Below are 14,005 nucleotides of genomic sequence, written 5' to 3' on the forward strand. Positions count from 1 at the left end.
GAAATATCTGCAGAGTTCTCAACTCTTCTGGAACACACGACTTTGCGACCTTTGCGTCCGTCCAGTCAATGGCGAGCGTCCCGGATTACGGCAGTGAGAAGAAGATGGCGGAGGGAGGCAAAGAAGCAGAGCTGCTGAAGGAGAAGGCCAATAAATACTTCAAAGGTAATCTCACACACCTGTCAGGGTTGTCACTTTCACCAACTGTAAAGAACAGACAAGTATCAGTCCGCTAATTGAAGCAGCTGCACAAAAACTGCTACATCATGCTCAAACAGGAACCGTGGGCTAACGTCGGCTAGGCTAATCTGAGAGTGAGAGCATGCTAACTGTAAACCTCATTCATTGGATTAAACAGCACACAGTGAGCTAGTTAGCGGCTAATATTCCAGCAGCGTACATGAAACACATGCTGCCGTCACGCCTATCAAGTTAATGCGCCAAGAATGAGACTTCCTCACGTTTTTCACTTTATAACGGAATGTTGTATTTACTCCTTTTATTAGTAACTTTAATCAGTCGTGCCATTGCGTTTTTATAGGCCCCGTGAAGACTTTCTAAGTGATCCCGAAATAGTGTCCCCTTTACATATTTGCCAGTGCGTAATCTGCAATTTAAAATAAGAGTATTAGCACCGAAATTGGTTATTTCTGAACGCTATTTTTCAGTATCCGCGTTCAACTCTGCCATTCAATTTACGGCACAAAGTCCCTATGACAACACCACGCCGGCCGGCAAAGTTCAGCAGGGAGAAGCACGATCCGTCCCTTTTCTCTGCTTGGATTTCTTGGATTTATTTTGTAGTTATTGTGGACAATGGAGCTGGACTGTCAAAAATTAAAAGGAAGTCAGAGCAGAAGTTAAACAGGAAGGTGATGGTGCACGGGCTAAAACACAGGTTAAGCTGTTTGCGGTAATGTGCATTCCAGCCCACATGTGACATGTGCGATACTTGGTAGATGAGCCACTATAAGGACATAACCAGGATTCACTAACGTTACCATCACAGACACTTCTTAAACTTAGTTTATGACATTTGATTTTTTTCTCCTATCAATTAAAAAAAAAACATTAACTTGTAGCTTTGCATCTTGGAAAAAGCTGTCTTGGACAAAGAAAAGTAATGTTAAAAGGATCTGCTCTCTTACAATAGTGACTTTGTTTGATTTAGTGTCAAATTTACACATACCTCAGTTAGCTAGTAAACATGTGAGAGCAGCAGGGATGAGCCCTGTGTTGTTTTATTTTGAGGACCAGAGACTGAAGTTTTCTGCTTTTGAGTCCAGCCATGCTAACAGACTTCTATGTCCGCCATTGTTAGGGTAAACATGCTTGTACTTAGATAGTGCCTTTCTTGTCTTCCTGTCCTTAATTTGAACATTGCATTTTCTGTCATTTTCCTGTTTTTAACTCATTCAAAAATAAAAATAGATAATATGTTGCCTTAAAAATAATTTAAAAAAATGTGTGTAACATTTACTACAAAAAAATGGAGCTATGTTGAACAAGCCCCCTTCAAACTTTAAAAACCAGGAACAAAACACTGAAAAAATAATAATTCAGGCTCATTTTTCATCAGTCGCCTGAGCTTTTATGAAACACTTGAATTTGCCTTTCATTCTTACCTGGCTGCAGGTAAGGATCTGTTTTGATTTTGGTGCAACTGTGCCACAGGTTATACATTTTTTTTCCTAGTTGGAAATTAATTATTTGGGAATCGCTGCTGTACACTGCTAATGTCCATCAGTATTGGCTTACATTTTTAACATGACCCACACCAGAAGCAATTTAGGCTGCAGCATCTTGCTCAAAGACACTTCAGCAGGTGGCTGCAGGAGCTGGGAAGGATGACAGTACCACTGAGCCACAGGATGCACATTTTCAAAATGCTATTTGTCTGTCAAGGTTTTGGTTTCTGTAGAGTCCTGGTTATTACCCTGTCTGACACACTGGTGAGTCAGAGCAGTGGTGAAGGGATGGCTGTGCGGTGAAGGACTTGATCACCAAGCTCTCATCCAACTGAGCATCTGTGTAATATTCTGCACATCAAGCCCTATCCATGTTGGCCCCACCTCCCTTCTTACAGGACTAATATCTGCTGCTAACATCTTGGTGCCAAATACTGCAACACCCCTTTAGATGTCTTGTGGAATAATAGTCAAACAGTGATGTTCTTTATTATTTTACCAGGGCCTGACTGTGAACCAGCACAGAACTACAAACTTACAAGTGATATTAAAAGAGTAAAGAGCATTTACACCAGGTGCCTGAAAAAACAGGTGTAGAGAAAATTGCAGAGTCACAGTTAGTGGTCAGAATCTTCAAGTGCATACAGTGAAGTAGCTCAACATGAGGCCAGCAGAAGAGGGAGTGGCTGCTCAATTAGTCATCGTTTAGTTTCCAGTAATTTTCAAATAGTATTACTGAAATGCCCATCCTTAGTATAGTATATTTAGTCTTTAAACTCACAGAGAAATGCCTGTGTATTGAATTTACTGATGGATTCTTACTAAAGGAAAGGACAGACACTGCATTATGTGGTCTGTGCATCATATTAAATGCACCTTGCAGCGGTTCCTCCCACATACAGAGCGGGAATAAAAATAACTTTCTTCATGGCAGTTACACTAGCCGTTAATAGTTTGTGTCACAGCGTCTTGATGGCTGTACAGGATACAGACGGAGCAGTGGCTACTTCCTTTGAGAACTCTGATAGATTTAAATAATGTGTCACCTGGTCTTATAACTCATTCCTGATTCATGTGTGGGTGTTTACTCATGCACAACTGTCGTTTTATGGTTTAATGATTGTAGAGAGTTTGCTTTTTAATAACGTAGCTAAGATGAGGTATTGTATTAGAAAGTTTTAGCTCATGTTGGTTGTCTGTTTTGTTTTTATTTTCCAGAAAAAGACTATGAAAATGCAATCAAGTACTACTCAGAGGCCTTGGAGGTCAACCCATCCAATGCTATCTACTACAGCAACCGCAGCCTGGCATACCTGCGCACAGAGTGCTATGGCTATGCCCTGGCTGATGCCACGAAGGCCCTGGAGATCGACAAGAATTACATAAAGGGATACTACCGCCGTGCCACGTCCAACATGGCGCTGGGCAAATTTAAGGCTGCGCTCAAAGACTACGAGACGGTAAGAAGAGTCGTACCTTTGTTTACTCAGAAAGCCTGAAGTGATTCAGAAAGTATGACTGTGCCAGATTGAAAACTAAAACAAAGGCTCCTTCAATCTGTCTGTCGATCTGACTCCATTAGTTTGTCTCTGTGTGTTTAAAATTAAGATCATCCTTTAATCCAGCCAATCAAATCTAAAGTGAGGGCTCTCATACCACAGCTGATTTGGTTTCTGTTGTTTCTTGTTAAATTCTCATTAGAAGCAACATAAATATACCAAGGCTGCAGCAACAAAGACGTCTAAAGCTCTTCCACAGAGAGAACAATTTGTTACACAGACTTAACTAAGCGCTATGACAACAGACATGAAGAGCTGACCCTTAAAATTACAAGATAAATCCTGGTCTATTTTTAGACTAGCAAGATGTATAGGCTTTATCAGTCGTCCATAGCGAGTGAAGTTCACATGCAGTAATGCAGCTAAATGAGGGGTGGACAATAGAGCCTCAAAATTATATCACAATATTTTAAGGACATTTGTGGTAAAAATATTTATGACGATATGGGGGAAAAAAAACACATTATTAGTGGTTGCTGCTTCTGAATAACAGCATTTGTTTTGCACACACTTTTCCAATCATTCACTACTAATACACAAGCTTGAAATGTAAACATAGTAAGCAGGTCAGATCCAGAGGAAATCTGACGTTTTGGAGGAAGAAAAGTTCATCTTGCAGGTGAAAAAATTCATAATTCTCTACGACACAACACATTCTTTCTACAAGGACACCAACATTAAGGAGCTGAAGTTTGGGAGGGCCAGATGAGCTTCCAGTGTGAATTGGCACGCCCCAAAATCCGCAGAACTGCGCTCCCACTCTATGTGTGAATCAGGGGTAATGCTGATAAAGGGTTCGGACGTTCGGCTCGACCATACGTCCGTCGTAGAGACAAAAACTCCACCGATCCTAACGTAGCGTTCACCTCCTCCTCATGTGTCATAGCTTGGTTGTATTTGGCCGTGTGTTTCAGCTTTAGGTGGTGGAACATGTTTGTGGTGTTTCCACCCAACGCAGGAACAGTTCTCCTGTACATTTTGCTTTAAATGTGTTTTGCTGCGTGTCTGATCTTTGTTCAGCCAAACCACCTCCTCATCACCGAGGTAGGTCCTCTTTTAGGCCATTGACTGTATATAGAGTGGACAGCGTGGCTTCGCCATTGACCATTGTATGATTTTGAATAGGGGTGTAACGGTACACAAAAATCACGGTTCGGTACGTACCTTGGTTTTAGGGTCACGGTTCGGTACATTTTCTGTACAGTATGGAACAATGTAAAACCATTTGCTTGTTTAGCATGTTTATTAAACCAAAAACTTGCCATTATACATCGAGGGGGGAGGCTCTTCAAGCTCCGGTTGGTCGTTAGCAGCAGCCATGATGCACAATTCAGACACAAGCTCCTGTGGCTACGGAAGCTCTTTGATATTCATCTTCTGATTGGCTCACCGTGAGACGTCACGTCCACATGATATGCACATAATCGCAAAGCATGAATCACAGACCACTGTCCTCATGAATATTAAAATGCCTTCCCTGCTCAGCCAATCATAGACGAGTACTCACGTGAATATTAAAGAGCCATGTGCAGCAGCTCACATAAACTTACTGTACTGGTTCGAATACAGCACTGTACCAAACTGAACGGCCTTATGGAGTGGTTCGGCACGGATACATGTACCGTTACACCCCTAGTTTCGAAGCCAAATTACCCCCGTCACGGGCGCAGCCATTGTAGCAGTTGTGCAGCCAGAGTCTGGAGTCTAATCACTTCTTGACTCTACCTCCTGACATATTTTACAATCCCCCCCAAAAATACACATGAGCAGCAGCTGTCAATCATTATTAAACGTGACGTAAAACCTTGTTTTTAACCTCGGATAACTATTGAAATGAAACTTGAAGAGTTGGATTTTTTGACCTATACTGCAGCCAGCCACCAGGGGGAGCAGTTTTTGTGGTGAACTCACTTACAAGATGACGTCCATTTTTTTTATAGTCTGTTTTAGGCACTAAATCCTCACAAGGACGAAGGTGATGCTGCTGTGCTACTTTCGCCCTTGGTCATTGTTGTGTCATATGTCATTGTGCCTCTGCACTGTAATTATCCCAAAATGACAAATTTATATAATCAAAAAAAATTATACCGGTATGATCGTGGACCAAAATGATACAGCACACCCCTTTTATATATCATCTTGTTCTTCATGGTTGTATCCTGAAAGCTTCAAGCTCATTTTGCATTTTATTACGATTAACATCCTGCTCCTCTCCGCTCTCACTTCCCCATGTCTGCCTGAACGCCGGTTGTTGATTAACCATCGTGGTAGTTCACATCATTTCCCTGTTCCCCTGACAGGTAGTGAGAGTTCGACCGAACGACAAGGATGCGAGGATGAAGTATCAAGAATGTAACAAGATCGTTAAACAGAAGGCCTTCGAGAGAGCCATCGCCAGCGACGAGACAAAAAAGTCTGTAGTCGACTCCCTGGACATTGAAAACATGAGTAAGTTAACTGTCACAAGTAACAAGTAACAACCTCAAAGGTGGCTGTTTTTAATCATTTTCTCTTTACAGCTCGTTATTATTTTTCATCTAAATCCTTTTAAATTTGTTTTGCAGCGATTGAGGATGACTACGTTGGCCCCAAGCTTGAAGATGGTAAGGTCACATTGACGTTCATGAAGGAGATGATGGAGTGGTTCCAAGACCAGAAGAAACTACACAGAAAGTGTGCCTATCAGGTAAACTTTAGACATACAGACTACTCACTGAAGGAAGTATCTCTTATTGTTGTTAACTTAGTTGTTTTCTTCAGATTTTGGTGCAGGTTAAAGACGTTCTATCGAAACTACCAAGTCTGGTGGAGATAAAGTTAAAAGAGGTGAGAGTTTTTCAGACGATTAACGGTGAAACAACTCAAAGTTTGTGTCACATTTTTTACAACAAATCTTGCTTTTCTGTTTCACAACAGGCAGAAAAAATAACTATTTGTGGTGACACTCACGGGCAGTTCTACGACCTCCTCAACATCTTCAAGTTGAACGGCTTACCCTCCGAAAGCAACCCTTATGTATCCTTTCTTTTTTAAAGTAAATTCGTGTCCAGTGCCGTCATCCTTCCTGCTTTGATCATTTTGTGTCCAGAACAACTCGTGCGTCGTGTTGCTTAACCCCTGGATCCAGCTCTTTAATGGTGACTTTGTGGATCGCGGCTCTTTCTCTCTAGAGGTCATTCTCACCCTCTTTGGCTTCAAGCTGCTCTACCCCAACAACTTCCACTTGCTTCGGGGTGAGAGCGCTTATGTTATGCTTGTGCATTAGTCTGTAGATGGATGTGCATTAGCTGCTGACATGTCATAATTCAACACGTGTTGTGGTAAAGTTCAGGAGCACAACACTTGTCTTTTTCATGTCCACATTTCATTCAGTTTGTACTGCCTCTGTGTATCTATTAACACACAAAGTTCTCCAAACGTGATAATTTGACCACAATTTTTCTACAAACAGGCAACCACGAGACGGACAACATGAACCAGATGTACGGATTTGAAGGGGAAGTCAAAGCCAAGTACACAGCCCAGATGTTCCAGCTGTTCAGCGAGGTCTTCCAGTGGCTGCCTCTTGCACAATGTATCAACAACAAAGTACTGGTAAGAAGTTGCAGCATCGTTCAGATTCGTCACCCGCTCCAGTCTTAACCCTCATGTTGTGTTCCAACAAAGTTTTATCTTCCAAAGACTGAGTTAATTTGCTTCCAAGAAGCCTTAGACATGAGATACAAAAAATAATACAAAAAAAACAGTACAGTGGAAAACTATGTGGCTCCTCCACCTTCAGACACCTTTATGTTTATTAACTCAACCTGTCAGCTTGCATCCCATGATGCTGCTGTGACCTCTAGTGGCCCGGTACAAAATCAACACAACAGTTAAACAAAAGGTAACACATGGCTCTTATACAGACTGACTTGAGATTTCATGACTTTTTCTACACAGAGGTTTTAAACATACAAAATAAATTTCATGAATTTGGATGCTAGTTGGTGTGTTCTGTTCTATTTTTCACGTTTTTGGTGTTCGGTCAAAAATGACCAGCCATAGAAATGAATGGGGAAGAGGGTAAAAGTGAGTGTCAAAATACTAAGCTGAGGTACCTCCTCATTTGTCAAATGGACATGCACATATGTATTCGGGATGCACTGATCCTATCCTGGTATCGGGTATTGGTGCCGATCCAGCCCCTCAAAGCTGGATCGGGTATCGGTGGGATTTAGTATAATTTAGTCTGCAAGGTATAATTCCATATGTACTAATTTTTGTCTTTTACTCCAAACATTACCAGTCTTATCCCACAGTAGAGCATGCAGGTTATTATTTAACACTGGTTTTGGATCAGCATTAGTCGATACCCGAAGCCCAGGTATTGATGTGGGGACCAGAAAAGCTGGATCGGTGCATCCCTAATATGTATGCTACAGGCAATAAATAGTAAATAGAAGCTCAAATTGTAGTGAGCACAAGAACTGAAGTTGATGACATGGTAACACAAAGATATGTAACATGTATGGAACATGAAACCAACACAACAGGAAGATTAAGGGGCTGTTTACAGACAATAATTTTAGGATGAAATGCAAAAGTATTGTTGTGTTTCTGCGTCGCATTTACACAGAAACAGCGTTTTAGCAGATCTTAAATGCAAACTTCTGAAAACAGCCTCCAGAGTGGAGTTTTTCTGAAATGCTGCTGCCACCGTTGTTGACGTGTAAACAGTAAGCCGGCGTTTTCAGAGGAAACACTGATGTCAAGCTCCGATAAAGCATTGAGAGCAAAGCCTGATTTTTTCACTTCAGTTATTCTTTGTTTGAAACATCTGCTCCAAGGTACATGACTGAAAAAGTAAGTCACAGCCCACTTTAAGAGTTCTTCATTCGAAATTCAAAAATGAAGAATACGTATACAGGGAAAAATGAGCTAATACATTAGATGAACCATTTTGTCCACAGAGGGCGCCAAAATCAACACAAAGAAACATTCCTCACTGCCTCTGACCAAGCAGCAACCTCAAAGTATTTTGATACAGCCTCCAGAGTGGAATTTTTCTGATTTGTTGCCGTGTAAACAGCGAACTTCTGGACAAGACAGTTATAGTGCCACCTACAGGCCTGGCATGCTTACTACAGCGATTTTTTTCACTGTGTTTTATGGGAAAATGTTGTCCCCTAAACAGGGTATAAGTGTCCGAGAAGATGCTTAAAGTGTGCTTAATGTGCTAAGCTTTCAAGAACCAACTTTATATGACAATTGAAGCGTTAGGAAATGTTAATGTGGGAGGGAAAACTTCCTCAAACTGTTTTTGTTCAGAGTCAGTGAAGTCAGTCTTGCTACACTGCTCATAAGCTTCTGCTTCTCAGGTAATGCACGGTGGACTGTTCAGTGAAGATGGTGTCACATTGGATGACCTTAGGAAGATTGACAGGAACAGACAGCCTCCAGACTCGGGTAAGGTTGGACTTCACACACACCCAGGGTAGGAAGGATCTCAGAAGGAGAGAGATTTCAACATCCTCTTCTGCTTTTCCACAGGTCCCATGTGTGACCTCCTCTGGTCAGATCCACAGCCTCAGGTAAGTGCTCCTATATAATGCAGTAGTTCATGTTAAAGTAGTGTGAAGTCCACTTCCTTTCCGGATCAGGTTTGACTTAAGTGTGATCCTCTGTGGCACAGAACGGGCGGTCGATCAGCAAGCGAGGAGTGAGCTGTCAGTTCGGGCCAGACGTGACGGAGCGCTTCCTGGAACAGAACAAGCTGGACTTCATCGTGCGGAGTCATGAGGTCAAGGCTGAGGGCTACGAGGTCACTCACTCAGGGAAGTGCATCACCGTGTTCTCAGCACCCAACTACTGGTACGTCATCATGTGGGCCGTCAGCGGGACGTTGACTCAGCTGTTTTTGATGATATCTCACAGTTTGTTTCAATCCTCCCTCTCCTTAGTGATCAGATGGGAAACAAAGGAGCTTATATCCACCTCAGGGGATCAGACCTCAAGCCAGAATTCCACCAGTTCACTGCTGTGGTCAGTATCTTTCACTTCACAGTTGTTTAAGGCTAAAATGCCCATACATGTTTTAACACGAGATCAGCTCTTTGAATATTGTTACATAAACATCCTCTGTGATGCCTGGTGTAAACTAGCTATTCATTTCAGATAAGGCCTTTGCTCACTGAGTCTGTTTTTTTAGGATGTGTTTTTGGATCCTTGGTTCGAAATTTGCAGTATGAGAAAAATGAATTCATCAAGCAGTGAGGAAGATTTTGTGGTGCTCTCTCTACTCGAGGGTAATAAAGAGAAGAGGCTGTACAATTTTCACAGTTTCATACTAGAAAGAGGAAAGGGATGCAAACATTTATTGATATTAAATCATAGGTAATTCTTAGATCATTATTAGTTTTTTTCTTTTTTCTTTTATCTGTTATCGACAAAATATGTGCTAACAGAAAATGAAGCAGATCGGCTGTAGCGGCCATATTGGTAGGGGCAAGGGCTTTGTGTACAGCTCAAGCGGCAACCTCCGGTCTCAGAATATGAGGCAATGCGGAAGTGCTAAAATCTGCTGTTTCTCCAGTGTCCGCTTGAGGCTGGCTCCGGAAGTACAGGAAGTCACATACACACCAAGCCGAAAAAAAGGCATTTTCAAAGCAGAAATTAACCTATTTACAGCCTAGTTCAAAAAATGTCTCCTCTCTTAGTCGCTAATTTTACTACCTGCACACACTTTACGGGGGTAGAATTTTTTTCTAACTCAGCCGTTCAGAGGATATTAAGATTGCGAGCTCCCCCAATCAGAGGCACAGCTGGGGGTCACGTGACCAACAGGCGCCCTATAGCTGTACGCGAAGCCCTTGCCACTTCCAATATGGCCTTAAAAGCCGATCTGCTTCATTTTCCGTTTCAGAAACAGATGAGTGACGTCAGAGAGACTACGTCCATGTTTTATACAGTCTATGGTACAGCTATATGGCGCCTGTCGGTCACGTGACCCCGAGCTGTGCCTCTGATTGGGCGAGCTCAGGATCTTGATATCCTCTGAACTGGCAAGTTAGAAATGTATACAGTGTGTGTTGATAGTAAAATTGGCGATTCAGACAGGAGACATTTTTTGAACCAGGCTGTAAATTTTTAATTAATTTCTGTTAAAAATGTCTGCTGTGAAAACAGCTTTTTTTGGCTTGGTGTGAAAACAGCAGATTTTAGCACTTCGGCATTGCCTCGTATTCTTAGACCGGAGTTTGCTGCTAGGAAAGATCCAAGTGTTGGTGAATTTTGATTGAGTTTAGGCGTAAATATAGTCTACAGTCTATAGTCTATGTTTATTTGTGGATGGTGGGTCCAGCGGAGTGTCGGAGTGCCGACGTCCTTTAAACATACTTCTTATCACCACCTACTATCATCAGTCTCAAGCTGCTCATCTATTGAGCACCATAATTGATCTTTAAGTTCAGAATTTTTACTTTCTTCTGACTTTTTAATCAAACAGAGCTCTGATTTGGGAGAGGAAATGATTCGTCAGATGCCGTTTTGGATTATGATAACATCACAAGTAGGCTATGGTGTCTCTGAATAGTCGAACGCAAAAAATCAAACCTATTCTGAAAAAAATAATGAGCGCAAACATGGTTGATATAACATGGGATCCAGTTTATTTTTACCTCTGCCTAGGATGTTATGTTTTTGGAGAGTATGCTTGTTTGTTTGTTTTCACCACATGTGTATATAACTCCATGATAAATGGTCAGATTGCTTTGCAAAAACAATACAAGACAAGGTCACCATGTTTCACCTTTGACAGATGTAAAAGTATGATCCAGATCCTGGCAAAATTCTGGATACTAAGATCTGGAATATGAAATATGTACTGGGTCATCATAATTTTCAACACTGTCAGGAAACAAATTATCTTACAAACCTGCAACTAACACCAAATTGTAGCAGACAGTCTGCTGAAAGGAAGTATAACATTAAGTACGACCAAAATGTGTTTCGTGACAACCACAATATGCTTGTAGGACGTCTATGCTCTGAGTGCTTTTTCTAGTTAAACATGTGTAAGTTTCAGATGAAAAAAACGGACTCAGTGTGCAAAGGCCTTTAATCTTTTAGTTCACTGTTTGATAGATTAGCAGCCCAGCCTGAGATCTTTGCAAAGATTTTTAAATCCTGATGTAATTTTAATTTTTGTGTTTCTTTTCCACAGCCTCATCCGAATGTCAAGCCCATGGCGTACGCCAACACGCTAATGCAGTTGGGGATGATGTAGAGGCCACACTTCTCTGTCTGTGACACTGACGATCTCCCATCTGACCGGAACCATCCCAGCCACCTCACTCCCTCCAGTGCTTGGACATGCTGTTGTTCATGCTTGGCCTAAGGGATCCCTCTCCCTGACAAACTTCCACCAGTTGTATGAAGTAAACACACGGTGTAGTTCAGATGGGAGGAGATCACTTACACCTGCCCAGTGCAGCACCGGGTGCATTCTTTCATTATATCAGATAAAACTGGAAAACCCCCGTTTCTGTTGTCTATCTGCCCACTTCTATGTTCCGTCACTTGGTAAAGAAAACCAACTCTGAGAATTTCAGATGTCTACTTGGAGCTGCTTGGTTCTGTGATGTTCTCAGCAGGTTGGATCACATAGGTGGTTTGTACCAAAGATCTGTCATGAAAATGATTGTTCAGTTTTTGCAAGGAGCACCTTGTGACTCTGAAACCTAGCATTGTACTGTTGGCCTGTGTACACAGCTGGAGAATTGTAAACTGGTTTAAGAGCAGTCTATCAGTGTTTCTAAACCTTTCTACAGTATATTTGTTTTCCACTTTACAGGAATACATAGTAGGATTTACATGTACAACCCTAACTCCCCCACCCCCAAAAAAATAGATTGTCTCTGGGTACACTTAAAACGGTGCTGTTTGCCATTAGTAGTGTATGTAGTCAGTACAGTCATGAAGCTGGTATCATTTATTTTGCACTGCACTGCTTCCTATGGAGGAAGATTCTGCTGCTCTCCATGTTTTCATTCTTGACCGTCATTGTGCCACTCACCCGGCAGCTCCTGCACAGTCTACTCTCCAAACTTGCTTTGGTGTAAGGCAACCACTGATGGCACTGTAGTCTAATATTGTTCAATAACTGGTGATTATTACCCCGATGTGTGGATTTCTTCAGTACACAAAACGTCCAAATGCAACCCTGTCTTGAAACGCACAGCTGCATTGTCCAATGGCCCTCAACTTTTTAGATAAAGAAATACACTTATGTGTATGTATATATACTGTATCATTTAAAGATTCCGTGTAATGTTTGGAAAAAAATATTGAATAAAAAATTTAAGTCCAGTGATTTTAGAAACAAGTCGTCATTTTTTAAATGTCAGTTTTATGTCATTCATTTTTTAAGCTTTGTGGTTTCAGGAGAGTTGATCATCTTCTCCAAAAAATATTCTTAAATGAGAATGTTACATTCCTTGGTAGCAAATCTGTTGTAATACTGCAGTTAAATGTGAACACTGCTGGAAATTAGGGATAGACTGGTAATTGGCTGGGCCGATTATCAGAGCCAATACTTGGCATTTTGAAGCATATTGGCATCATCCTTTTTTTTTTTTTAAATCTGATGGCAGGTAAACAAATTTAAAACTTGAAAATTTGGAAAACTTTATTTACTGTAGAAAACTTTAGCTGTTTATTTTTTTAAGTTTTCATTTAACTTTATGAAACATGCTGCTGAGCCTGGGAGCTGTTTAATAAACTCATGCTTAAAGGTATTTGAATAAAGTTAAGTGTTGGAGTTTGTATTATTCAAAATTTTGACACCAATATTTACACTTTGACTGCAAATTAACATCGGCTCCAAATATCTGTTATTGGCCTCCTTAACTACAAATAATTGGTATCGGCCTGGAAAAATCCATATTGGTCCGCCTCTACTAGAAATACAGAAATGTAAAATAAAACTGGATAGCTGCTAAATTAAGGAAAACTTAAAGTGAATGAAGCATTAAGCACAATGTATTTCAAGGTCTTAAGGATGTTTAAAGACTCTGAGGCAGATTCTCTAAATTGTTGTAAGTTATCCTGGTAGCACTTGTTAATTGTGCTTTGGCCAGACTTTGAATCCTTACAGGTTAAACATACAAAGAAAAAAGAAGGATGTAAAACAAAGAATTGCAAACACTGAGAAAAATTGGTATATTGAAAAGGCTGATATTATAAAAGCAAAGAGGGATGGAGCATAAAATGTGACAGGGCATAATAAAAACCTCATAAAAACTAAAAGTTGGAAAAAAAACTAAATATATCAGCTTAGCCATTTTGGCTAATTTTTCAACCGTAGCGCTGGGGCAGGTGGCATAAGCACTACAATTTGTTTAAGAGTTTTTTTTTAAGTAGGTTTATTAGTTTTTATTTATTTATTTATTATTATTATTATTATTTTTAATTATTATTTTAAATGCTTAGCTTTAATCAGTTTTAGTCATTTTTGTAATGTATGATAGTAAAAAAAAACAGTGAGTTTATGGAGATAAATTGACAAAGCTGACAAAGACAAAAACTGAAGTAATTTTTTCTATTATTTAAGCTTATTTTAGCTAACCCAAATTACTACGGAAGCGTATTGCATTCACTTGAAGAAAAAAAAAAACCACTCAGGTTTTTCAGAGTAATTTTTTCTTCGGTTTGTTTTTTGTGGTTGTTTAATTTTTGGAGGTTCTCACGGGATTTCGATGTAGCTCGATACTTCAGGAAAGA

The 14,005-nt window shown here is 40.6% G+C and overlaps 1 protein-coding gene across 1 annotated transcript; it reads left to right on the forward strand.

The window, feature by feature from the left end:
• The first annotated feature begins 16 nt into the window (after positions 1-16).
• ppp5c (protein phosphatase 5, catalytic subunit) lies at positions 17-12,589 on the forward strand. Its single transcript, XM_074679089.1, has 13 exons — positions 17-165; positions 2,907-3,148; positions 5,548-5,695; positions 5,812-5,933; positions 6,008-6,073; positions 6,164-6,262; positions 6,375-6,480; positions 6,699-6,841; positions 8,605-8,692; positions 8,777-8,817; positions 8,919-9,097; positions 9,187-9,268; positions 11,448-12,589. The coding sequence occupies exons 1-13, from the start codon at positions 69-71 to the stop codon at positions 11,508-11,510; spliced, it is 1,476 nt and encodes a 491-aa protein (XP_074535190.1). The 5' UTR covers positions 17-68; the 3' UTR covers positions 11,511-12,589.
• Positions 12,590-14,005: the final 1,416 nt, after the last annotated feature.

This window comes from Halichoeres trimaculatus, unplaced genomic scaffold (genome assembly GCF_033239565.1).
Source record: "Halichoeres trimaculatus isolate MK-OKI-2021-1 unplaced genomic scaffold, fHalTri1.1 fHalTri1_scaffold_9, whole genome shotgun sequence".
Classification (NCBI taxonomy): domain Eukaryota; kingdom Metazoa; phylum Chordata; class Actinopteri; order Labriformes; family Labridae; genus Halichoeres; species Halichoeres trimaculatus.